The sequence below is a fragment of the Odontesthes bonariensis genome, chromosome 11 (genome assembly GCF_027942865.1).
Source record: "Odontesthes bonariensis isolate fOdoBon6 chromosome 11, fOdoBon6.hap1, whole genome shotgun sequence".
Classification (NCBI taxonomy): domain Eukaryota; kingdom Metazoa; phylum Chordata; class Actinopteri; order Atheriniformes; family Atherinopsidae; genus Odontesthes; species Odontesthes bonariensis.
The window spans coordinates 21,479,312-21,506,948 of record NC_134516.1 but is presented as its reverse complement, the minus strand read 5'-3'; the positions used below and the strand labels follow the sequence as shown (position 1 = coordinate 21,506,948).

Genomic DNA, 27,637 nt, shown 5'->3' with positions numbered 1-27,637 from the left:
AATTTTTTTTGCTAAAGTCAAGCTTTTGAAAAGGCTTTTTAATAAGGGCTCAGATAATATTTTACATACTTCTAGGACATTCCAGAAACTTTCTGCAGCGAGTCCAAAGGAATCGTAAAGTTTTTCTTGAGCAGCCACCATCAGCTCCGGTGACCACATAGCTACCACATAATAGCTGAAAGCCAATCCATATTGCATGTGTTGTCCTTTTTCTTTCCCTCATTCTTAAAATGCACATCCATCACCTTTTACAGTGCATTAGTTCTGCTTATACAGGCTGAATTAGGTATCATAAAGAAGCCGAAAACATTTCTTTCAAGTCAGGATTGTATGATTAGATCTGCACAACCATTCAGATAATCAGTTTGGGGAAACAAACATAACAAATTTAAAGATGGTAACACGAGCTGCATGGCAGATTTTTCTCCATGTAGGCTTTTAAAGCAGCATGTTTGCATGTCATACTGAGATCTGAGATAATGAGTGCTTGCTGACTCGCTCTGTGTGATGGTACATTGTGGTTTGTGGGATAAAGAGTCTGAAAGAATGAATGCATTAAATTAAAATGTGATTTAAATTGAATCAACTTGGGTCCGAGTATAATGTTGCGAAATTGCTTATGATGTTATCATATCATTGTGTTTGTGTTTTCCAGCTCCACTGATCTCGACAGAGACTAAATATGTATTCTGTACCATGCTTTTATGATAATAGCTGGCTGTCTATATGACGAGAGAGAAATTTTAGCTTTTTATCACTTTAGTTACTCAATTTGTACTTTTTCATGAGGTTATATCCTCTCCTCTTTTATAGTAGCCTCGAAAACTAAATAACTTTTTAGCATGGTAACGAGCATTCATGTACTTTGCTGTAAAGACTGGTTCTTAAGATTAAATGTGGACTTATTGACGAATGTGGAGGAATATGAGTGCAATCGGATGTCTGAAGTCACTTCTAACTCAAAAACAGCAACCCTATTTTTTTCTTTTTGGAGCTACCTTGGTCTGGAAATGTGTCATCTGTTCAGATTTCAGTGGATTTCTACGTCGCAGTTCAAGCTTAAAGTAGAAATATCCAGCCTCCTGGATCTGTATCTCCACTTCAACTTCAGGCCTCAGTCTATCTGTTGTGTTTCAGTAACCGGGGCCAGTTTAACTCAAACTCTTAGTGTGATTGTGTCTAAAAGAGGGATCGTTATCAGCCATTAGTGGTCAAACTGCAGATGGGAGATACGTGTTTGACAATAGATTTTTAAAATTCTTTCAGTGTCAGTCAGTCTGAGCTGGGGCTGGCGTGTGTGTTAGTGTGAGCTCTCTCTCAGGCAACTTAATGTATGCTCTCTCACTTTGGTTTTAATCCTGCGAAAGAGAGCGATGAATGAACAGAGGTTTAAATTCATGGTTACAATAGGAGCTGATTGAAAGTCTCTCTGGTACTTTGATTAAAGTGTGTCAAAGAAATTTCATTGAGTCTACAGAAAATTGTGTCAGCTTGTTAGAAAATGGCCTAATATGTTTATTTTAAACTTAGTTGTAATGGCTTGAAGGCAATCAATTCTGAATCATATTTAAAATCAATTTGTCAGAGAATGTCAGAGAATGTCAGAGAATGTCACTGAAGACAAAGGATTTTTTTAAATTGGGTTTAGTTATCTGTTTGGGGTTGATGAAATGAAATTAAATGAAGAATACTTTATCAAAAAGGATCATTTTCCTATAATGTACTAATACCTCAAGGATATTTTCCAGGTCAGTTTCAATATTTTGTAAAGTTCCCAAACTTTCTGATCTTAAAAAACAGGTAGATATTCCTGTAGATACAAAACCTTAAAAAAAACACCAAATTTAAATTGAATGTACAGTTAATTTAAACATAACATACTAAAAATAACGCTAATACTTAGCTTTTGATTCAAAATCCATGGAAAAAATGGCTTCGTTACAGACAATTGTGTTTAAAATACCAATGATGATATTATGATTTGATCTAACTTGCAATAACTACAGTACTGGTTTTGAATGATTCATTTCTATGTTTTTTTTTTTTACAGTTAACAGACACATCCTATTTTGTAAATAGTTAGCCAATAAAAGACACAAAAATGCTTTTTATGCTAAATGTTGGCGACTGATTTTGCGATAATATCGTCATCTTGAATGAGTTTGGCCACAATGATGGCAATGTGAAAATCTGATGGTGACACAGCCCCAGTGAAACAACAAAAAAAAACATATTCACTGACTTTAGTCGGAAAATGAACAAGCCACCACCTAAAGGAATGAGCCTGAGCTATGGTGGAAAAGCAAACGCGTACATTTGACCACACACATGACAAAACCTTTACATTTTAACTAAAACAGGACCTTTGATGAATATCAAGCAGCAATAGACCTATTATTTGGTAGTTAAATCATGCAGGTTAACTCTTGAACAGGTCGCTTTGTAAATTTGAATGTCCCTGCAGGTCAAACAGGCATTCAGTTTAATGTTGTGACACTGGAATTAGTCCCCCTCCTCTCACCGTAAGTATTCCACGAGTTTCCTAGAAGCTCATCCATCCCTGTCAGACATCCTGCTGCGCGGAACCAGTTCGACCGAGGAGAGGCCTCCGATTTGACTTTTCCAACTGGTTGTCTTTTCTTTTGCTGCAGACATGAGGTTGTGTACAGGCATGTGCATCTGTGTGCCCCCTCAAGCTGTGAGTGAGGTCATGCGGGAGGGAAAAGGGTTTCCTCAGTCAGCGATAAGGAATGGCACACACAGGCGCGCAAACACAATAACACAAAGAGCAGCTGTGCTGGATGAAATGCTTTGTAAGATGGGGCAGCACGCTTTGCTGGGCGAGTGACTGGCTCCTGGTTCATAGGGACACTGACTCAGGCGGCCCAGATCCTGAGCATGATGGCTGGGTGACAGCTCACTGCACTGGCTGCAGTCAAGTAAGAGAGAAGGCCCAGATATGCAATGGTTGCCCTCTGCTTCTAACAGAAGCAACATACCACACAAACAGAGACATTAGAGAACACTCGTAAGGCCTCCGTCTGAATAAGGCATTAGATGAATTGCAGTGAAGTCGTTTCTCTTTCTCTCCCCCTCTCTTTCTACCTCTCCCTCTCGCTGACCTCCAGTAGACACGGCGGAATGCATGACCAGAGATTTAGATGACTCAAATGTTCATCAAAGCCAAAGCTGTCTCAGGGTTTCAAGTAATTCATTACGATTCACTTCGATTCAGTCTCACCTTGATGACAGACTAAGCCAGACTTGGAAAGAAAATCTGTCTTTGTAGTGAAAAATGAGGAGAAGGCCGCTTCCTATACCCTCCGGCCCTGCGCCAGAACGATTTTGAAAAATCTCCACCTCCTCAAAAAGCTGTGCGCTCTCCATGCCGGTTTGTGTTTTAGTGACGTGGATATTTCACATCGAACAGGACACTTCAGAGAATGTCCCCAGCTGCTTCTGAGAGGCATCGAGAAGATTTGTTGCTTTAGTTTTACATGTTTTATTTGGCTTTGACCCCACCGCTCTCCAAGTAAAATCATGTGCTTGTAACTTTTCAACTTAGTTCCTTATATGTACTAGCTTTAAAGGTTATAGCGATGTCTTTTGGTATCACAGGCTTCCATGATCTTTAGAAAGGGAGAATCAAACTCCTGCATTGGTAAGATTTTCTGAGCTTGGTATGCATTCAGTTTGTGGAACCTACAATGTTACACGAGGGCCACTGTGGTTTGAAATAAATAAATACAGGGCTGGTTGAGGAGAAGAATTTCAGAGATAAACAAGTCATTTTCCAAGATTAAAATTAGTAAATGTAGAAAAATCTCTTAAATATAGGAAATTGTCCTATTTGCATTGTAATTTTGTTGATGTAGTCAGCACTTTTAGGATCTGTCCACATGTCCAAAACATGAGGGGCCAAATTTGGATCTCCAGCGTGACAGTTAATGTTGTAATGCTCCAGTTCCTCCTACCTCCCATAAAGGGTTTTGAAACTTCTTATAGTTATGTAATATCCCTTTTGTGACAGTTTAACATTATGTTAAATATAAGCATGCATGGGTTTGCAAAGGAAAATGTCGGCATGCTATGATTTTGTTGTAGTTTGACCATCTTTGAGCCTTTATTCTGGCACAATCTGGCATGAGACTGTGCATCTAGATCATGATCAATGTAATCTAATTAAATGTGTCCTAATGTGCTTTTGGAGGAACCTATTTGTGCTACTGAAGCCAAACTGAGGACACTGGTCACAATTTAGTTTCAAATAATAGATTAAAAAAAAGCCAACAACAACGTTTTATACTTTTTTTTACACTGCAATTGTTGAAAACGAACAACAAAAAAGTTAAAGGGTGTAAAATGGTTTCTGAAAAGGCTGATAAACATCAGTGGAGGGTTCACTGCATGACATGAAAATGCAATATACTGTCCATCCGAGTAAGCCGTTTTCTGATCTCATAGCCTTATTTTACTCTTTGTTTCATCCCTGGCCTTGCATTTTCCCTCTCAGGGTGATTTCACCTGGAGCGGCCTGTCGGGGCGGAGTGTGCGCCTGACGCCAGTTACCATCCAGAGCCTGTCGGAGCTGGAGAGGGCCAGGCTGCAGGAAGTGGCCTACACCCGCCTACACCAGGACTACGACCTGGGATGTCAGATAACAATGCCAAAAGGTGGGAGCATCTGTGTAATTCTGTGTTGCATAAACTTTTGTTTGCAACTTTCTAATGGATGGGATTTACTCCAGTTAACGTTGAGTTTGTAAGACACTGACATTTATGTGACCATTTGCTATGACAAAATGCTTCTTTTATGGACTCCATAACTATTCCATGCAGCATGTACTCCTAATTTTATACCCTTAACCCTGGTTTACTGTGTAAGTTTGTGCAGATACTTTCAAGTGTCCCATAAAATAAAGCTAACAGTCAAGCCTCTAACCACATCCTTTCGTCATCCCTCAAGTGTACTTTAAGGGAAGTCATGTATGGTCTATGTTTGGGGAAGTTTTGACAACACATGCATTTAGATGTAAACCACACTTCACGGAGGAATCGGGTGCTTCCTGTTTGACATGGTATCTTTTGACCCTCCTCAGAGTGACACACGACTCCCTTTCTGCTGTAGCTGAGGCTGGGTGCAGTCACCCTGCTTGAGGCCATTAACACTAAAAGTCCTCTGTTATGAAAAACTGGGCTATATTTGTCCCCGTGGGCTTATCCTGCAGCCTAATAAGTTTGTTTTGCTCCTACAAACCAAATTATTAAGTTGATAAGCTTTTGGAAAATAACTAAATTAGACAAATTAATGTAAATCTTCCACACAAGGACAGAGCACTGCAGCGGCACTGCAGGAGTCAGTGGTTTTCCACTGGGCTCGCCCATGCTAAAAATGTCAGCGTGCAGAGCAGTTTATAGATAGAGGAAAAATGCACACAATCCTCCTCAATTTAAAGCAAAGACGTGGGCAAAATATGACAAAATGATATCAGATACAATGTGGGTGATTAAAAAACACATTATGCTAAATATTATTTCTGGAATACACAATATTTTAAAAAGATTGGACTTAAGTGTTTCACACAATGTGGGTAATATACATGCAGAACAAGAATTATTCCAACTTTTTGCCACCTAACTCTACGTTTAGTACAATGCAACTTTAATGTTAAAACATTCTGCACACTGCGGTGCCAATCCTCCAGTTTCTCCTTGTAGAGTATGAACCCCATCTTGGCTTCCACTAGTTTGGCTTTAATGAGGAAGCTTTTGGCTTTTTTACTACTTCTGTAACTTTGTAAACACTTTCTTTCCCTCAGACTTTGCTTTACTACTGCACCTTTTCCATACTTCCAGATCTCTGTAATTACTTTACATGGTATTTGATCATAATGGGAAGAAATTTTTGATAAAAATTTAAAAATTTAATAAAAAACTTTGATAAAAATTTTGATAAACGTAGTATTTTTGGAGCAGTCATTCCATGCGCACTCAGATGCACACCATGCACAGTGAGCAGTGTTTGTGTTGCACTGTATAGCAGTGAAGTGGGTGCCATAGCAGCAGTGTGGTGCAGCCAATGGATTATCCAGGGCCTTGCATTCCAGCTGAAGGTTAAACCTCTCCCCAGCATGATTTAATACATACTTGTCTGTGTTGCTTATGAATTCCAGAGGCCCTGACGGCCGCCATGTGCTAGCAAGGGAAATATTTCAAATGTGCAAGAGTGTGTGCATGTGTTAGTGCTATTTCAGCAGTGCTAAATGTGCTTTTTTTCTTTCTTTTTTTTTTTAAATATGTATTTATCTGAGCATCAAGGGTTATGTTTCTGGCTTTTCTTCAAGAGCGAAAAGCAGATTAAAGAAAGACAGAATTAGTAGAGACAAGAAAGGACGGGATGAGGGTGTGATTAGACAGAAAGGCAGCAAAGGTTCATCAGATGGTGTCACAAACTGGTCAGGGGAGCTGAACTGGGGAGTGTGAAGGTTTGGGGGATTTCCGTATGGCTTTGGGAGCCATCTGTCAAAAATCTAAACCATTTCCTATCCCTGCTCCTCCTTTCCCTCTCTCTCCCTCGCTTTTCATCACAACATCTGCTTTCCTTTTGCCTTGGATCTTGCACCCAATCCTCACTCTTTCTCCACCTATATGTCTCTCATGCACCACTAAGAGCATATCTCTTTGTCCTACAAGAGACTTTTTACGGCTCACAGACACAAAAGCTTCTAACGTAATCACCTGAATTTCAATCAATAGATATCTGCTAAACAGCAGCAACTGAAACTTGAACCTGGTCCCTGACGTAAGCTCCTAAAACCACCACGAAGCATGTTTGGGGAGCTGGATAAGATTTGCTCTGCCCCAAGAGTGACTCGTTTGATTCAAGCCGACAGGAACATCTGGGGTTCACACTGAGGTTGCAAAACCAGCACATCAAGGCAAACAGACCAGTCCAAACAGACCTGATTTGTACAAGAGCTGATTTTGGATACCAAAGAAACAAATAGAGTGACAGAATGATAATACCAGAAGTGGCTGATGTCTCCACAGACTGACATCCTGGCCCAAGACGAGGATTCCTGGACTTAAAAGCTGCGTGTGCCTCAATTTCCTAGAGTTTCCTGATTGTTAATCAGCAGATCCAAGAGTCATTCATCATGCTGAGAGCTGACAAAGTGGCTTCCTCTTATGAGCAACAGCACTCATGTGATTGCAGTAATTCAGCTGTTTTTTGTTGAATCCTTTTCCAAGTGCATCAACTGTTTTTGCTCTGGTCTGTCTAATTATTGCTTTACATCTATTTTTGTCATCTTTAATTAGTCAGGGTGAGGAGAACATGTGAAGACGGAGGAGGGAAACCAGGCCAAGCAACTTAACAATTGCCATGTATGGCTTTGGAAAGCAAAGTACTAAGCTGTGAAAAAGGCAAAGGACATACTGGATGGTTTAGATAAACAGTACAAGCAACTAAATGTGTTTTGATAGAGCTTTTTTGTGGTGGCTGCTACCAAATCTGACCTGACTGTTTAGTTAAGTGGATTTCACGGACAGCTTTCCCCCTGTGGTTAATTTATGTCTGCATTCCTGACATAAGCTTATTAAATATAATAAGCCAGATAAGATGCTGCAGATATGGGAACCATTTGTTTCAGATGAATAATTACTTTTATTCCTTTTTTTCTTTTTTCCCCTCTGGAACAGATGGACAGAAGAGGAAAAAGTCGCTGAGAAGGAAGCTGGACTCCCTAGCAAAAGAGAAGAGTAAGGACAAAGGTACGCCATACTTTTTAATACATACTCACAAATCTCACTTCAGAGCGTTTTTTCTCTCTTTGTCTCTTATTTTGATTTACTTATTCATGTATTTTTATGGCGTAAAATGTCCTGCTGGTGAGACAGAGGGCCAGTTTGTGGTCTCCACCCCTCAGGCAGGTGAACAGTGAGGTTATAAAAACACGGGTTCTGTTGACTGCCTTTAACAGTTTATATTTAGCTTAAGTGGAAGGACTCCTTGTAAGTGGACTGGTTCTGAGAAGCAGCCACTGTGCTGCACTGAGCAAACTGTGCTGATTTAGCAAGATGGAGAAAATGACCTGAGCCCACAAAGCTCAAACGGAGGAAAGATCACAGTATGAAATAAAAAAAGATTTCCTTGTTTAACTTTTAGAATGGGAATGCTTATCTCAGGTTTAGTTCAACTGATTTGAAAAATAAATCACACCAAAGTAAACAACCTTGTGACATATTGCCATCCATCCATCCATCATCTTCCGCTGGTCCAGGGATCGGGTCGCGGGGGCAGCAGCTTGAGCAGAGCAACCCAGACGTCCCTGTCCCCGGCCACTTCCTCCAGCTCTTCTTGGGGGACCCCGAGGCGTTCCCAGGCCAGCCGAGAGACATAGTCTCTCCAACATGTCCTGGGTCTTCCCCGGGGCCTCCTCCCAGTGGGACGGGCCCGGAACACCTCACCAGGGAGGCGTCCAGGAGGCATCCTAACCAGATGCCCGAGCCACCTCATCTGACTCCTCTCGATGCGGAGGAGCAGCGGTTCTACTCCGAGCCCCTCCCGGATGACCGAGCTTCTCACCCTATCCATCTACTGTCCTGGCGGTGAATCGCTACGCAGCACACGCAACCGCCGGCAAAGCAAAATGAAGCATAAACATCTCGAGCCATTAACACAAGCGCAAGGGCAGTTAAAAGAGGTATAACTCAGCCTTAAGGGAGAGCCCAGACACCCTGTGGAGGAAACTCATTTCGGCCGCTTGTATTGGCGATCTCGTTCTTTCGGTCACTACCCACAGCTCGTGACCATAGGTGAGGGTAGGAACATAGATTGACCGGTAAATCGAGAGCTTGGCCTTCTGGCTCAGCTCCTTCTTCACCACGACGGGCCGGTGCAGAGCCCGCATCACTGCAGACGCCGCACCGATCCGCCTGTCAATCTCCTGCTCCATTCGTCCCTCACTCGTGAACAAGACCCCGAGATACTTGAACTCCTCCACTTGGGGAAGGATCTCATTCCCGACCCGGAGAGAGCATTCCACACTTTTCCGGCCGAGGACCATGGTCTCAGATTTGTAGGTGCTGATTCTCATGACATATTGCATTGTGTCATTTATTTAACAACTGAAAAAAAAAAAGTCACCCTGTGATTCAGCACCTTGTAGAACCACCTTTAGCAGCAATCACTTGAACTGAGTAGTTTTCCATATAAAGTTATCAGTCTCTCACGTCACTGTGGAGGAATTTTGGTCCGCTCTTTTTGACAATCATGCTTCAGTTCATGGACCGTTCCAACACCTTGATTCTTTTCTTCTTCAGACATTCTGTTATAGATCTGCTGCTGTGTTTGGGATCGTTGTCCTGTTGATGAGCCAGTTTCAGCCCAGCTTTAGCTGTCAGACAGATGGCCTCACATTTGACTGTAGAATACTTGACTCTAGAAAACTCAGAGGAGTTCATGGTGGACTCAGTGACTGCAAGGTGTGCAGGTCTTGTGGCTGCAGAACGAGCCCAGATCATCATCCCTCCACCACTGTGCTTGGCAGCTGGTATGAGGTGTTTGTGCTGATATGCTGTGTTTGGTTCCCTCCAAATGTGCTGCTGTCCATGATGACCAAACATCTCCCCTTTGGTCTTAACTGTCTAAGGGAGATTGTTCTAGACGTCTTGTGGTTTGTTCGGCTGTAACTTAACTTAACTAAGCTGTGCTGCCATGTTCTTGTTAGAGAGAAGAGGCTTTCTCCTGTGACCCTTCCAAACAAGCCATACTTGTTCAGTCTTTTTCTAATGAAGTTGCTGAGACGTCCACTCCTGGGAGGATGTCTTGAATAAACTATTCAATATGCACCTTATTATGACTCTTAAAACAACATATTATGTATTGAAGTCTAACAAAAAAAATGACTTGAAATGGATTTTAACATGTTAGTGCAACTGGAATTGCATAAAATCGAGCTTCTCAAACTTGGACTAACACACTGATTATCCATTTGGGTTTCACTCCTGTATGTGTACGTTATATTCAGCTAGACTCAAATGGGCTTGGGGGCTCTACATATACTCCAAAACTCCAACTTTTTGTAAAAACAGAAACAGCTTTAAAAAATTAACTCATCAGGAACTTGTGTCAACTCGGGTTCAAAGCAGTCCAAAAGCTCAACTCTTACACCTGTCATAGCCCATCTCACAACTGCCCTTTATTAAGCACTTCTTTGCGGGGAGATTGCATTCATAAAAGCTTTGTCTTCGTCATTAAAGTTTTTTTTCCCTCATAGTTTGAAGTCATATTGAAATTAAGCTTTTTGTCAGCTGTGTCCACTTTATTAGTTTTAGATTGTAATGATGATCAGGCCCCTGTTTCCCAGCTGTGTAAATACACTTTCAGGTTACATATGAGCTCATGTTGATGAGAAAAAAAATCCAGTTATTCAGACGTGCCTGTAAGAGTTATGTCAGTGTAAGACTGTGAGTGTAAACTTCGTGTAGGTGGATTTTTTTCCTCCAGTGCATGCCTCGCTTCTCCTCCAGAGCCCAGAAGGCTCAGATGTGCCTGTGTTCTAAACAACAAAGGGATTCTAGGTTTAATTTTCTCCTGGGGTCCCCAAATACCATCCCTGTATTCCACTTTGAAGTGGGCTCAGTCTTTTCTCTGCAAGAGAGACACAGAGAGATGAGGAAAAGGCTGAGAAATCGGAGCTGTAAGTTTGTTATGATCGCACCTCTGGCGATCTATGTGAGCAAACATGGCTTAAAAGCTGCTTTGAGCATAGCTAAAGGTGTTTTTGCCAGTTAAACCAACGGTTTGTCTGATACTGATAGGGCTGATACTTTTTAGCACGTTTGTTCTATTTTGCTGCGAGGCGATCTACGCCCATCTGTACTCATTAGAAGAACAAGACTCAAAGTATTCGCAACTTTCCTGAGGCCGTTAGATGATTGCTTCATGAACTGAGAGCAAGTCTAGTATATACAGTACATGTGCACTCACTGCACGAACACAGATGAGAAGCAACATATCCTAAGAAGCTGTAGGCCTGGAAAATGTAGATTTCTGAAATTCTGACACAGCTTGATGAATGCAGACCTGAAATGCTGTGTACTATACTTGCAAAATCCTCCCCACCATGCCAATCAGATTGAGTATAAAAATGTGTGTGTGTGTGGTTATGTAAGCCCTGTTAACGCTGTGAGGCTGCAGAGCAAATTCGTTGTGTCACAGTGTTAGCGGTCATGTTGTTCACAAACCACAGCCCTCCACTTGTGGTTGTGGAATGCATTTTGCTTTCCTTCTCCCTGTCTTCCTTAGCCTCTTTTCTACACTTCATCTCTCTCTCTCACACACACACACACACACACACACACACACACACACACACACACACACACACACACACACACATGCTGCACAGCTGCATGTTTTTTCTCAACTGTTGGCTCAGGCTCTGGGATTGTGTATCATGGAATATATATCCTGTGATGGCCCAGCATGACATCATTCCTCTTCCAAAGGATCTGTGCACATAATTCAGCTCCTGCCTATATGCATCCATCAGACATACCACTCTTGTTTCCATCGGGAGTAACTGCCACCCCTTCTACCCCTCTCTCACAGTTTAGAATAAGGGAAAATGGAACAAAGGCATACAAGCAGGCTCTTATTTACACTCGTCAGTGCTGAGCAGTTCCTAAAAATGACCTGCATGGGGAACATTACATTATTTGTGGGTGGGAGGCATCAAAGTTGGGTTATTTTGGTCAAAGGCATTCGAATTTGTGGGCTGTCATAGCCAGATTACATGTTATTTTGGAAAACAGATGTACTACTTTAATTGTGCGGGAAGAGTTTTAACTGACATGGTAAAGATACTTTGTGATGTTTTTATAGCATTTGTGTAAAAGCCAAGCTTCAACAGATGTGATTAATAGATACATTTGATGATCCTGTTTTAACTACTATTTTTCTTCTGCATTCTTCTCTCTCTCTCCTTCTTTTGAACCCTACAGAATGCATACCCCGGGCCTTCAGTATATCCCTCTCCCAGGTCATCGCTAATGACAGAACACACAGGCAGCGTCAGGATGGTTATCGTCAGGACCCTCCTCAGCGGGAGGAGCACAAAGACTCCTCTGACCTTGTCTCATCCATTCTACAGGTCTTTCAACTCATCTATGAGCCTGTCCCTGAGTTTTCCATACACATCTGTACAAAAGTCTTGAGCCATCCCTTATTTCTTTACGTATTACAAGTAAAACAGGAACTAGCTACAGCGATATACTGAGACGTGTACAAACAAAAAGGGAAATACAGGGTTTTGTGCAATTCTAACATGTTTGAAGGTCATATTTGGTATGAGTACACTTATAATCCAACACTGTGTGAACCCTCTTAGACAAGCTTTCTTGTAAAAAGTGAGCTTTAGGAATAGTTCTCCAGGCTTCTTGAAGGACTTTCTAAAGCTCTTCTTTGGATGTCGGCTGCCTTTCCTTCCGTTCTCTGTCAAGATGATCCCACATCTTGCTTCAATAATGTTGAGGTCCGGGTTCTGGGGAGGATTCATCCCTCCATCAGACCTGTTGCCACTGATTTTCAGTCCACTTCTTGTGTCATTTGGCACAGCTCAGCCTTTCCTCCCTGTTTCCCTTCCTTAAGAACGGCTTCTTGACAGCCACCCTTCCATGGAGACCATTTCTGATGAGGCTTGGGCCAACAGTAGATGAATCAACTGAAGGTCCAGATGCATCTCTCAGGTCCTGTGTCAGGCCTTTAATGGACTTAAGGACATCACTTTCAGATACTGTTCATCTTTCCGTAGTTTTTAAAAAAATATTTTTTATTTTAGGCCTGCCACTTCTTCTTTTGTACTCCCCTTGTCCAGTTTCCTCAAAATTTTAAGGACACACTGCATACCATGTTGAGATCACTTGCAGCCAATAGGTCTTTGGGAATCACCTTGTTGGTGCAAAAATACTATTGTACTGTCAACTGTTATCTTTGGTATTTTTCACTGAGGCAACTAAAGAAATGGGAACAAGTTATGTGTCTTTGAGACAGGTTTGCTCGTAAGAAAGTGCTATTTAAAATGGGCTCTTTGCTCGTTGTCAAGTACAAAGGCTGGACTGAAAATGAGTGAAAAAGCTGCCAATGTCCAACAAAAACCTTCAGAAAACCAGGAGCAGAACTGTAGAAGACCACTTTAAACAACTACAAGGAAGTCTGGCTGCTTGGAAGCAAACGATAAAGTGTGGCTCAAGACTTGCACTTTACTGTATATGAAGTGTCTAGAGTTGCATTGCACAAGGCAAATTGTCCCATAAAAAAAGAAAAGAAAAAGCTAAACCAGTTTCTTTCATCATGTGTCCTGAAGTTTGCCACCAAGCGGCCATCCAACAAGGAGTTATCCAGCAGTAACTCCTCATTGAGTTCCACATCAGAGACTGCCAATGAATCGACATCCCCCAACACTCCTGAATCTGCACCACGGGCTCGCAGGAGGGTAAGGCAATGCTTTAAAATTCATCCAAGAATCACATACAGCTCTCAGGGGGTTTTATTTGTTTTTTATTCAGTCAATATAGCTTGACTCCAATGCATGATCACCTCCCCAGGGAGGCATGTCAGTGGACTCCATCACAGACCTGGACGACAACCAGTCCCGCCTCCTCGAGGCACTGCAGCTCTCTCTGCCGGCTGAAACACCGAGCAAAAAGGAAAAGCACAGGGACAAAAGGCTGAGCCTCAATCCCATCTACCGTCAAGTGCCACGGGTGGTCGATAGCTGCTGTCAGCACATCGAAAAATATGGTGAGCTGCTACTTAACTTCTGCGACCCTCATACATGCACCTCCAGTCTTAACCTAAATTCATTGAGGTTGTTCCAATTATCCACTCAGGTTTGCAGACTGTTGGGATCTTCAGAGTCGGAAGCTCTAAGAAGAGAGTCCGACAAGTGAGTATTCTTCATGTAATCTTTTAAAAGATTTCCTTCATTTGGTGCAAAATCTCCAGGTGCTCAGATGGGTTTCTTTCAAACACATCAAGCATTTAGTGACCCTTTAAATCTACAAATAAAACACACGTCGTCGCTGAACTCTCTCAAAAACCAATCCAAAGCCAGTTTGGAAGAAAGTGAAACTGTGTGAAATGTTCTTCACACATTTCTTTCAATCCATGCACGTCAACAGGCAGCAAACAAAACCTCCTCTCCAAGAGTAGTGTGTGATAACTAACACGTTACACTGCAATGTGCTGCTCATGCATCCAAAACTTCATCCATTGCATTTTTGCTGCATGACATCCTGCATGAACTTTTTTTTTTCATCATAAGCCTGAGAAATACAGACACAGTGACCTGAAAGGGGATCCGGACGTTATTTTTTATTATTCCAGATGATGAGAAGTTAATCTGGACACTGCTACACGTTTCATTATCTACTACCTTTGACCCCAGAATACACTGTAATAGAAAGCTCAAATCAGAGTCAAGTTTCATGGTACAATCAGCGTGGCCAGTGTCATTAGCCGTTCCACCGGTCAAAATCATAATGGATCACATCATATATTCACTTCTGGGTCTGTATGCGTCTTTATAAGAAATACCAGCCAAAGTTTTTAGGACTAACCATTATCAGAATAGGAAATAGCTTGTTTTCAAGCACCATATATATACCTAATAGTAGATTCAAATTGATCAAACATACAGTGATTGACTCATTTAATATGTTACTATCAGTCTTAATATACAACCCCACTTCCAAAAAAGTTGGGATGCCCTATAGAAATGTAAATAAAAACAGAATGCAATAATTTAAAAGTCTCAAACAAATATTTTCTTCACAACAGAACATAGAAAAGATATCAAGTGTTGAAAGTAAAACATGAAAATATGAGCTCATCTTGAATTTGGCAACAAAAGTATGTTCAATGAAACAACTGGAGGAACATGTGGTAACTTATTAGGTCCGTCAGCAACAGCTCAATAACATTATTGGGTATAAAAAGAGCACCTTAGAGAGGCAGAGTCCCAGAAGTGAAGATGGGCAGAGGTCTACAAATTGTAGAGCAATTGCAGAATAATGTTCTTCAGTGTAAAATTGTGAAGGTGTTGAATAGTCTATCATCCACCAGGAGACATCTGTACACAGGGACAGGGCAATGAAAATCACAATTGGATCCCTTTGATTCTTGGGCCCTCAGACGTCACTGACAGTGTTTGCAATTAATCTTTTAGGTTTTGGATTAACAAGCTTTCTTCCTGCATTGTCTTTTACAGACATGATCAAAAAATATTTGTCATGTTTTTCACAACTTATTGCTTCCATTTCTTGCACTCTTTGGAAATTGATATATTATCGATTTGTAAACTGTCAACATTGTTATTTTCTACACTAATGGCTCAGAGGTCATGGATTGGAAGTTTTATGATGATTTATGGGAGATCCAAATAATTTTGCTAATTTTATTACTCTCAAAATTGCTACTCCTGGAGACCATCAGCCCTCGTTTGTCACTCGTGAAATAATGTTTTTTATCAGTTTATCAGTTTAACATTTCATAACCTGTTAATTATTCTGCTGAAGCTGTGGTTAAGGTCATTTAAAAGAAGAAAGCTCTCAAGTCAAGAGTTGCTACTCTTCCATGATCCTTAGAAAAATGAATCATCCTGGCCTGGAATGAGCTGTGTAATTCTCTGGAAGTCATCCAAAAGGTCAGATGGTCAAGATTACAGCCCATACTGGGAGAACTAGTTGGAATGCACAATCTACCAGGTCACTTGGAGGACCAAAAGGAAGGGATTGTTTGTGGGTGTGTGCGCTACAAAGAATATAATGTCCATTGTTGTGCGCGAAGGATGTTTCTGAATCCCCCTCTTCCTCTGTTTCTTTGTGAACCACCCTCAGCTGCGTGAGGAGTTTGATCGTGGTGTCGATGTCCAGCTGGACGAGGAGCACAGTGTTCATGATGTGGCAGCTCTGCTGAAGGAGTTCCTCAGGGACATGCCTGACCCTCTCCTAACCAAGGAGCTCTACACAGCCTTCATTAACACCGCATGTGAGCATCCCGTCACCTCTACCTTTCTGCCTCCTATCCTCTTCTTACATATCTCCTTCTGTGACAATCTTTTTTCTCCCACTTTGCCACAATTTCTCTTTTACACCTATCCCATTCCTGATCTGTGCTGCAGTGTTGGACTCTGATGAGCAGCAGAGCGTCACCCAGCTTCTGATCTACCTGCTCCCAGCATGCAACAGTGACACTCTTCACCGGCTGCTGGAGTTTCTGTCCACTGTGGCTGACCATGCACATGGCCAGCAAGACAAAGACGGACAGGAGGTGAGAGCAAAGCAAGAAAAAAAGAAAGTATGCGTCTGTTGTAGCGCCTGTTAGTCATGCAAACATGTCCAAACAGCTTGTGGGCAGCTTACTAGTGTTTTGTTTCCACCTCATTAGCTGGAAATTACCACAAAAAGTGACAGGAAGCATTTAGTTGCACTTGATTGTATACATAGTTTTCAGTGACTGAAAGATGTCATGCACAGCACAAACACTGATGCTAAGTAGTTTTGAGGAGATTATGTGAATGGCTGCATTTGCTCCACATCTGCACTCTAGATGACTGGTCGCTTGATATTCAGTTACTATTGGCTGCTGAATTTACCAAGAAACTACTACTCTGGAGATCAGAAAACACCATAACCTAGGGGAAGTCTGAGAAAGCAAATAAATGTGTTTGTGATTGTGTAGCCTTAATGGTGAGAAAAAGTGCTTCAAAGTGTGAATTAGCTAATCGGCAGATTGTACACGAGTGTAATAATTAAGTGTCTGAATAAAGTATTATTTCACAAATGCAGACAGTGGACAAACAGTGCAAATCCTTGTAGCAACACAATAGGATTATTACACTGGGACTAGGATTTATGCCCATTCATCAAGTCCGAACTGATCCATCTTATTCAAACTGGATGGGTTCAGCTGGAATACAGCAACCTTTAAGTTTTTTTTTCACATACTCTCATTCAGATCGAAGTCTGAGCATTCACTAGATCATTCCAAAACATTTACAGGTTTCCCTTTAAACCATTCAAGGGTTGCTTTAGCAATATGCTTCAGTTTGGCATTGTTAATGGTGAACCCATGTCCCAGTCTCAATTCTCTGGAAGACTGAAACCAGTGTTGACATTTATCAAAATTTCTTCAACTATGACCTTTTTCCCAGGGCCTGCCAAGGGCAAACATTTTCATAGAATGCCACCACCATGTTTTACCTGGAGAATGGTGTTCTCGAGATGATCAATGCAGTGTTTCAGTGTTCACCAACAAGTTCAATTCTAGTCTTAGCTGAGTAGATTTCCCTCCTCCACATGTTTGGGGAACATCCAGATCTCTTTTGGTAAACTTCTAACATGCTTTTTTGTGTTTTTCTTTTCTTGGCAGGTTTGTTTTATTGTCATTCTTTCAATTCTTCAATGGTGCTGCTCCAAGTTACACTTTAAAATATATTTGTATAACCCAACCATAGAGTGTAGTATTCCAGATCTTTGCTCTTGATCTATTTGGACAGCACCTTGATTGTTATTGGGCTGCGGGCACAGTGCTGTTGCAGACAGGCTTTTTACAGAAGGTGTGAGTATACTGAGATCATGTGACACTTAATTAAGCTCATTTTGTGACTTCCAAATTCTGCAGGCCGCGTCAGATCTTAATTCAGGGCTTCAAAACAAAGGGGATGAATACATACAATATGCTCACACATTCAGTGGCGGCTCCTGACATTTTTTTTAGGTAGTGCAATTTCCAGTCTGTGAAAGCTGCATCAGAGTGTGCTGTGCGAAGCTGAACCGATTGCACTGATGCAAACCTGTTATGTTCCCACACAGGAAATAAAATGTCCAATCGTCCAGAAACTCCTTGTCTTCCTTAAATAAACACAACGCAGAGTCGAGGGGTTATTTGGTCTGCCAAATAACCCCTCGACTCTGCAATTTCCCCCCGTTATGTCCATAAGTACCATAAAAGTCCATAGGACTGAGGTATATTTGTCTAGGTAGCATAATTTATTGTAATAATTTTTAATAATTCTTTGTTATTTTTTGCATTATTTGCCAATCATTTAATATTACACCTTAACCATTATTTATTTATTTTCCTCATATTGTTCCAGGATTCTATGAAATAAGTAAACACATAAGCTCTTAATGATAAGATTCATTCAATTTTCATTCTAAAGAATGTAATTAAAATGACAGCATATAAATCCAAGTCAAGTGTTTATTGAAGTTTTGGAAAATATGACTTAGAAAAGCATAACCAGTTGTCAAACATGGTTAAGTGCAGCTTACTTATGTGAGATTTCTCTCTTTTTTTAAATATAATACTGCACCATTAACAATGAATGTGTCATTATACATTCTGCTGTCATTGTCAACATTATATAAAAGATTTAAATCATTACAAGTCAATGATTGAGCACAAAAAGGGTAAGTTATTTAGCTACATCAAATACTACCTGGAAAAATAGCAGGGTTGGTGGAGCCCTGGGTTTCATCTTTGCCTCGCAAGGCGAGCCCGAAAATCCCGCAAAATTCTTCCAAACTTCCTTCTCCGCATTAGTACGACAACTAAAGGGTACTTCTTTCAGATATACTACCGTATTGTTGCACTCGACACTCGCCATCTTCATAGAATGTTTTTTTTTTTTTTTTTTTTTTTTTTAATTTATTGAAAACCACAATGTTACAACAACAAGTAGAAAGTTCATGGTCCCGCGCAACAGACATATGACGAAAGCACGTTGTGCGTCGTTTGTGCGAGCACATAAACCCTCATAGAAAATGCATTGGGAGCAGGATTTTTGAAAAAAACTGAGGTACCATTCATGTCAATGGGAGCTTCCTGGTGCAAATTCGACCCTGACAGAAATCGCACAAAATGGGCATTGCAACACCAGGCGCGACCTTAATCTGATTGGACAATGACATATACAACCAGTTTGCCTGCAATAGATCAGTCCCGCCTTAGCAACTAGATTAAAAAAAAAAAAAAAAACCTCCGTGTTTGGTAGTGCGTCGCACAAATCGCCCCTATGGAGGAGCCGCCACTGCACACATTTCAGTTTTTAATTTTTTTTAAGCTCCACTAATTTGAACGATTTAGAATGGTTAATTACATAAAATCTAAAAATATCCATCCAAATTATAGGCTGTAATGCAAGATAGGGAAAAAGGTCAAATGGGGCGAACTAGTTTTTCGAAACCACTGACTAATACATGTATGTTTTTAAGAAATAAAATTGATCTCAGAGTGTCTATATTTGTTTTCTATGCACTATATATATAATACCACTTTTTTTTAAGCCACATAGTGTTTATTTGTGTGTGTGTGTGTGTTGTTCAGCTGCATGTGTGAGCAAAAGCGCTGCACAGATGGAAATGTGTTTTGTTATGTTGGTGTGTTAGCATAAGAATGAACTCAGACATTGATATGTGCCGTTTTCCTTTCACGGACTTATGGCCCCAGTATCTCAGTCTGTGGCAGGAAGTCCAACTGTTTTAAACTCGTCTGGGAAAACTCATCAGTACTTTTTGGCTGCTTGTGTTTCCCATCTCTCTGTTGGGACTGGGAGTGGAAAGGGAGTAAACTAAACAAGAAAATGAATGTAGTTTTCCAAACTTTTAAGGGCTTATAATCTTAGTTGCTAAATGTGTCACAGGATTGCACCATTACTCAACCCGAGCAGAAAGGCAGCCATCGAACTATCCAACTCTTGCTCAGATGAACAAAAACAGAGAGGGGGGTATGTCAAAAGATACGAAATTTGGATGGCATGGGGATGAACATGACAGAGAGAACTGGAAGGATAAGGGGAGAGAGGAAGAGTTAGTAGAGAGGGGAAGAAATTACTCCAAAGATTGTGTAATCACAGAAATACACAGTGATGTCATTTCTGCAGTGTTTTTCAAGTATCTTTGAACATTTTTCCTCATAAGGGAAGAAAACGGTTCCTGATATTGCGGCAGACTTTGCAGAACATAAAGGGTAAACTGTGGCCAGAAAAATATATTCCAGTTTCTCAAATTTTGTAAAAGTACTGCAAAACAGTGTTAAAGGCCACTTCATGTGGTCTGCACCCACACATGTGAACTGTGAATGGACAAAGCTCTAATCATACTAGTTTTTGGTACCCCCTTAGTTACTTGCTTCTAATAATTGCATTGCCCTTCACTGAACAAAGTATTTCTTTAAGAATGGCAATTCACTCTGCTTTGCATTTTGTTCATAAACAGGCAGGTTGCATATTTTTCTAAATGCTACAGTATTTACAGTTCTGGTATCTCAACACGCAAACTTAAGACAGTAACCATTCGCCTACTTTGTAGCAGGAAGTTAGCAGTGTCACAACAGGAATATTAGCATGCTAATGACAAAAATACTACAACTTATTTCCATTGTAACAGTTCAAACAATGGTGCCATCTAATAGTTTATCCAAAACCACTGTTTTTTTGTGTCCAGTTGTTGCAAATGCCTTTTAGCAATTTTCTTGCTTTATAGTTGCACAACATAAAAAAAAACACTTTTTTTTTAAATTTGCAATTATTCTGGTGATTATGAAATCCGTAGGGATGAAGAGTGGGAGACAAAGTCTGAAAAGAAGTCCCTAACGGAGTTGTGCATTTTTGTGTCTGAATCCCAATTTCAGATTACAGGGAACAAGATGACATCTTTAAACCTCGCTACTATCTTTGGGCCCAACCTGCTCCACAAACAGAAGAGCTCAGACAAGGAGTTCAGTGTGCAGAGCTCAGCCAGGGCCGAGGAGAGTACAGCTGTCATCGCTGTGTTGCAGAGGATGATTGCCAGCTACCAAACACTCTTCATGGTCAGTGACTCGTCTCCATACATACGCAGTCTCACCTTCACCTATGCTATGTTGGATTAAAGTAAGATAATTCGCCTTGGCTTAACAGACAATGATTGTATCTTAGTTTGAATATTAATGAGTAGCAGATACAAAGAGCTGAAATCGACCGCTATTAAAGAGAGGAAATTTTGGAAAAACCAGAGTGACTTTGTTGCTTTGTTTAAAATGACTTGTGAAAAGTCTGTCAAGCCGCTTGGCTGATCAGAGGATCAAGAGCTTGTCATCGACAAACTACAGATTGTTCTCTCAAGTGTGATATCCCATGTGTGCTGTCATAAGGTCAGGATTTTGCACAGAATACCACCTCTTAATTTGCTTTTGCTCTTTTCTACCTGACAAGCAGAGTGGGCTATAACATGTCCAAAAACGTAATTGTAATATTTTGTTATTTGCCACAGCCCCTCTCCTAGGGCTTACATTCCCCTCTGTAAACCAACGAAGAGCTATTAATTGCACATTCTGAATAGGCTTGCTCAATCTTGGTGAGGAAAAACAGATTTGTTGGCAGCTCAAGCTCTATGAAAGACATCTGAAAGGTGTTTTGTAACCTGCTTTTACGCGGGTTTGTTGGTAATCTTTTAATGTCAAAGCATTTGAGAATGGTAAACCTTTGGTTTTTGGACTGTGTTCAGCTTAACAGGCTTGTCTAAAATGCCTAAAAATCTAACAATGAAGAAGAACAGATGTGAGAAATGTACTAGAAATTATGAAAAAATTATGGAGTTAATGGACTTCTTTATTCTTTACATAAAAAAGTCCATTAATTCCATCATTTTTTCTTCACAGGGTATTAACTGTCTATTCAAACTTGTAACAAACCTGTCATAGCTTGTTTAAAAAAAATACAAATTTATGCTTTTTTTTGCATTGGTAAAGGTTTGATTGCAGGAACTGAACTAGAGATGATCAGATTCTTGTAGCTTAAGTGAAAACTAAAAGAAACAAACAAACAAAAAAAACATTCAGTCTCATTTTGAAAGGTAAATGCCAACTCTGGGCAAACAATTGGTTGATTTGAAGCCTGTAAAGTTTATTTTAATTCACCCATAATGTTGATGTTATTGTAGGTGCCTCCTGATCTTCAAAATGAAGTGTTGATGAGCCTTCTTGAGACTGATCCAGATGTGGTTGATTACCTTTTGAGGAGAAAAGCATCACAGTGAGTTGCACGCATAAGCTAGCATAGTTTCTTGTTTCTCTTACTCATTACATCTTACACCCGGACTTTCATAATTCCACAGATGTCCGGACCTGTTGCAGTCAGAGGAGCCCTTCAACCTGAGTGAGCAGCATTCATCCAGTGATTCCAACAAGGTGTCCAGTGGGGAAGTGTCCCCTTATGACAACAACTCCCCAGTCCTGAGCGAGCGCAGAGGGGAGCAGGGCAGCCCGGCCAACGAACAGCACTTTCGTGTCCCAGAACAGTACTCTGTGGTGGGGCAGGTGGCTGGCTGGAGCGGAGAGCCTGGAACTGACACTTGGGGCTCCAAAGGTGAGCTATACCTAGCCCTATGATTCACGCTGATAGATGATCGCAATATGTTATCATTTTATAGACCTCAATTAGTCATATAATTAAGTAACAGTAGGAATTTGCTTCTTTCAGAAGAGCATGCTAACATTTGGGGCACATGGCACAGTACTCTCAAACCAGCACTCAAGAATCAATCATACACAGGTAACGGAAATTGAAATCAGACTCACTGCAAATGGTATTCCATATGAGACTTAGCAGTATGTGCTGGTTTTGATTATTTATTGTCAGGTCAGTAATTGTCCAAATTTAAACAGACCATTTTGTTTCTGTTCTTAACCAAGTGCAATGATATTGAAATGGTATACATTCTAACCCTTGCACCTAACAAGGTCTTTCACATTCATCTAAATATAAATATGCATATCGCTGGCTATCACCAGTTTACTAAACTGGACAAGTCAGAAGGAGGTAAGGAGACCACATTAGAAGTTTTGAACTTTGATGAAATAGTGTTAGGTTTGGCACTGCAGATCAAGAACATTATCCCATCTGTGAAACATGGTGGTGGGGCTATCATGGTTCGGATCAGTTTGGCTAGAACAGCTTGCCATCGTTGATGGAATTCTCAATTGTAAAATATATTTCAGTAAATTCCAAAGGAAGATGTCAGAACATCTGTCTGTGAACTGAATCTCAAGAGTAAGTTGGCCATGCAGCAACAGTCCGAAGCACACAAGTTATGCAACTCAAAACCTGAAGAACACCTGAATCAAACTTTTCCTGTGAAGAAGTCGGCTGGAGTTGGCTGAAATTCCTCACAACTGATGTTCAGGACTGATCAATATTTACTGGATACATTTAGGTGTAGCTTTTACTTCACAAACAGAACAAACCAGATACGAAAAAGCAAAGGTGGATATACTTTTGCTTCTCACAGATGTAATTTTTAATCATTTGCAGCACTTGAACAATATATATATTTTATTTTATAATTTCCCTTTGATATAAATAAAGTATTTTTTACTGGACAATCAGAATAAGTAAATCAGTTTTACATGTTTTTATTTTTCGTATCTTCTGAAATGAAAAACGAGGTTAGAGACCGAGGTTAATAAAGCTTTTTTTTTTGTCAAGCACCTGTTTGTGATGTGTGTCTTTTTAGTTATTCATGAACATTAATTCATTCCACTGATGTAGTGATGGTGTGTTTCTAGGTTCCCACGGCAACATGTCAGAGGGAAGCTCCCGCAGCTCACAGGAAGGTCTCGACGGATTCCATGGTGATGTCAAGCCACAGAGCACGGTACAACGGACTCAGACAGCACCTGGCATCACAGACATCAGACCCCACCCACCGGTCACCCGAGTGTGCACCGGCCCTCATGTTGAGATGGGGCGAGCACGCTTGCAGCTAAACATCAACCCCTCTGCGACCCCACACCTCAACAGCAAACAGGGCCTCCAGCGAGCAAGCGGACAAGGGGTTAACTCAATCTCCAGACCTCACGGTGGGGTGAACACGGGCCAAGGAAGCTCCGCTATGCTTAACGACATCCGCTCCCCTCCCCCGTACGACGCTCATCACCGACTGGCGGCCTCGCAGAGTTCCCCTCAGCTCGTGGCGTCTCAGAGGCCGAGCTCGGCGCAGAGTAACTCAGCCTCAAACAGGGAGGCGCAAACGGTCCCGCAGAATCCAGAGTGGCAGGACTGGCAGAGGGAACGGTGGCAGATCTGGCAACTGCTGTCTTCAGACAATGCTGACACACTGCCTGAAACACTAGTGTGATCTCAGACGATGAACTCCTGCTCAGTCTGTGGAGCTCCAGCTCCAGCTCCAGCTCCAGCAGCCAACCCATGTTGCCATCAAACCCCTCCAGATGACTATCACCCCTCATTCCTGTCATTTTCTTTCCTTTGGCTTGCCTTTCCTCCTCTTCACGAACACTCTGTGCTATCCTGCGTCTTAGCGCCTTGGCGTTGTTGTTTACGTGTGCAGCTGCTGCCTCATGAAGACTTTTACATCCAAGAGCCACTAGTGTTTCTTTTTTTTAGGGATCTTGGCCCATATGTTTTGTCCATCATGACATCGTGACTTAGGAGCATTAAAAAAAGAAAAAAAAATGCCCAACAGAAATACCTCAAAAGATGATCCTTTCACAATAACACCAGATCCTTTTTATTCAAAGTGAGTTTAGGCTTCTTAATGGAGAACACAAAGAAAACATTTGCTTCTTTTTAAAAAAAAACAAACATTTTCATTTCATACGTTTTGCATTCTTCACCTTACACACACTAGGATGTACGCATTAGTAATTGCTGCTAAATGTAGACTTTTTGCGTGAATACTAAAAATGAAATTCAGCCACATCTTTCGAAAAAGATCAAACGCTGGATTACGTTTCTATGTCGGATTATTTTGAACTGTACATATATGTGTATACTCTTAATTGTTGACAAACATGCATAAACATCACATGTAAATTGATATGTAAAATATATAATTTGCCTCAAAGTATCTACCTAAAAACAAGGCAGTTGCTTAACTGGCAGTCTAGATGTTGGTGACTGCTTCTCTTGTCTTTAATATTGAATGTAAAATGCTTCACTTATGGATTAGATGGAAGCTTACTCATGTGTGCTCCTGCCACCTGCTGCTCTGCAGGAACAAGGTGCCAAAGCCTCTTTTCCTCACTACAGGATGTTTGTCGTAGAGTTCATTCAAGCATTATCTCATTTCTGGAGTGAGGAGGCAGAATTTAAGACAGGAAGACAAGAAGCATGATTTCATCTGGTTGTTGTGAGGACCACTTTTCCAAAAAATCAAACGATAACAAGAGCAAAAACCAAATTTACTGGCTCACATGCAAATTACTAGAAAGCCTAAAAAGCCCTTATAATGAATATATACTGAAATGCATATTTAAGAACAATAAAATTAATGTTAATCTTTCAATTCTAAGATTTTACATATCGGGACATGATAAAAATAAAAAATAAAAAAATCACACGGTTCTACCATGTCCTGAAATGAAGTAAATACAGCTTCAGATGAACAGCCTCACGTGACGAAATACGCTGTGTTATAAATATTTATCACAGACTAAGCCAGTGGTTTGTCCAGATGCCGCTTTTTAAACCTGTCAGTTTAGAGAGAAGACGCTTTCTCATGCAACCCTTCCGAACAAATCATACTTATTCAGTCTATCTGTCACTGCACAGTCATGAACTGTAACATTTGACATGCTAACTGAGGTCTGTAGAGTCTGAGATGTAGCTCTGTTTTTATTTTTTTGAAGTTTCTTAGCATTACGCAGTCTGACCTTGGGGTGAACTTGCCGGTCCACTATCTGGGAGGATTTGCAGCTGTCTTGAATGTTTTCCTCTCGTGAATAATGTTTTTCTCTGTAGAGTAGTTTGAAAATTGCCTTATAACCCTTCCCAGATTGATGGGCAGCAACAACTGCTTCTCTAAGATCATTCCTGTTGTCCTTCCTTCTGCATTGTGTTAACACACACCTGAATGCCCCAGAGCAGCAAACTGACAAAACGTCTGCTTTTTCTATTATGCTCACAACTGCTGATGATCAATTAATTAAGTGTATTTGATTGGCAGCACCTGGCTGCTTCTTACCCTTTTAATTATTGTGGAGGCAGTAAAGTTTTTAGACACTGCTTCTGCAATCTGGCTCAGTTTTTGTTAAATGAATAATGACACAATCGGACATGTCCTGTGCGGGTGTTCATCTGATCAGGTTGTATTTTTGTCATTTTAAAAGCCCTTTAAGGACGGTCCAGATACATAAAAACATAGATATGGAAGACAACTATACTTTCTTTTTCACTTGACAGGATGGAAATTTCTACTGTTTTAAAGATGTAAACAATATATTCTTCTCCAAGCCATCTTTACAGCCATTAATGCCAATGTTTGAATGACACAGATTGATTCTCTAAAGCCGGACTGATCATCCCAAGTAGGACTCCCTTCCTGTCAAAGAGGCTTGATTGATTTTTAAAAAAAAATATATAGGATTGTTTAAAAGATTGACTACACTGTTTTACCTGAGTTAGTTATTCTTTTCTGTATATGTGACTTACTATTTACACCCTCGACCAGCTTGTCCAACACCTGCCAAATGTCACATTCAAGTGGGTATTTGCTGGCAAATATTTCACATTTCTCCAGTTTAGGTGTAATATTGGCTCATTTCCAGCATTTAATGCGGAAATAAGCAATGTTGTAATTTGATGTTTTTAGAAGTCAGAGCCCAGTGAGTGCAAGAACTGGCATGATTTTGGAAATGGTTATGGCGCCATCTATTGTAAGACAGCACACATCAGCAACTGATGCTACTGTTTCCATGGGAACCCACCAAACCATCTGTGCCCAGCTCAGAGTGAAAAATGTGCTAATCTTTGTGAGGAAATAAATGTGCCATAGATCCTCCTCTGAAAACATGTGTCTTCATGCAATGCTCAAAGTTCATATGTTGTGTGTTTTTTTTGTATTTCTTGTTGTGTCTTGAGTGTTGTAATATATTAAAACAATGTATCCATTTTTATTCAAGGAGAGAAAAAGAAAAAAGAGTAATCCTCATGGTCCTAGTTTCGCTCAAATCATGTTGTTGACGTTTGTCTTGATGACTTCACTATAAAACTACCAGAAACACAAGTGTTATTTTCTTTTTTTTCTTTTTTTTTTACATTTTGGTGGGTTTTACTGGGTCCAAGTTGTAATGAAATGTTTGGTAACTGCTTTTGTACTGCGTGTCATCATCAACATATGCTACAATGGAATTAAATACGTTAAAATTGACCCGAGTTTGCCTGAACACTGCGAAAGCTGACTTTACATACACAGAAATGCTGTCACATACAACACCGTAGTATATTCTCACTATACTCTATATTGTAACAATAAGTATTTTGTCATATGCAGCATGTTGTGCATTTCTATGCATTCTGTTATTGTCATACAGCTTATTGTACGATATTACATTACATATTTTGCTTTGAGTTGAATTTTATCACAATCTTCATGCATACACAATAATTACATCATATTAAACATTAAGTACACCTCCCATTTCCACCTGAACATTTCCTGGATTACAGATTATAGTACCACATGCTGCTTTAAGACATACATGCAATTCCAATGCCAAATCTGAAAAGGATGGGACAATATTGAAACTTAACTTTACCCAAGATATTTAATGTTTTGTCTCGTCAACTTCA

The 27,637-nt window shown here is 40.6% G+C and overlaps 1 protein-coding gene across 3 annotated transcripts in view; it reads left to right on the top strand.

Annotated features, from left to right (window-relative positions):
• Positions 1-27,215, top strand: part of LOC142391801 (rho GTPase-activating protein 6-like) — a 98,590-nt gene extending 71,375 nt beyond the window's left edge. For 2 of the 3 annotated variants that reach the window (XM_075477875.1, XM_075477877.1), the window contains exons 2-14: positions 4,514-4,673; positions 7,701-7,772; positions 12,009-12,157; positions 13,370-13,498; positions 13,611-13,806; positions 13,896-13,951; positions 15,903-16,053; positions 16,187-16,335; positions 20,701-20,880; positions 21,990-22,081; positions 22,164-22,414; positions 22,529-22,600; positions 23,614-27,215. In XM_075477875.1, the coding sequence (XP_075333990.1) occupies positions 4,514-4,673; positions 7,701-7,772; positions 12,009-12,157; positions 13,370-13,498; positions 13,611-13,806; positions 13,896-13,951; positions 15,903-16,053; positions 16,187-16,335; positions 20,701-20,880; positions 21,990-22,081; positions 22,164-22,414; positions 22,529-22,600; positions 23,614-24,185 (2,229 nt within the window). In that variant the 3' untranslated portion in view covers positions 24,186-27,215. The remainder of the gene's footprint in view (positions 1-4,513; positions 4,674-7,700; positions 7,773-12,008; positions 12,158-13,369; positions 13,499-13,610; positions 13,807-13,895; positions 13,952-15,902; positions 16,054-16,186; positions 16,336-20,700; positions 20,881-21,989; positions 22,082-22,163; positions 22,415-22,528; positions 22,601-23,613) is intronic. The other variant, XM_075477876.1, reaches the window with a different exon arrangement.
• Positions 27,216-27,637: the final 422 nt, after the last annotated feature.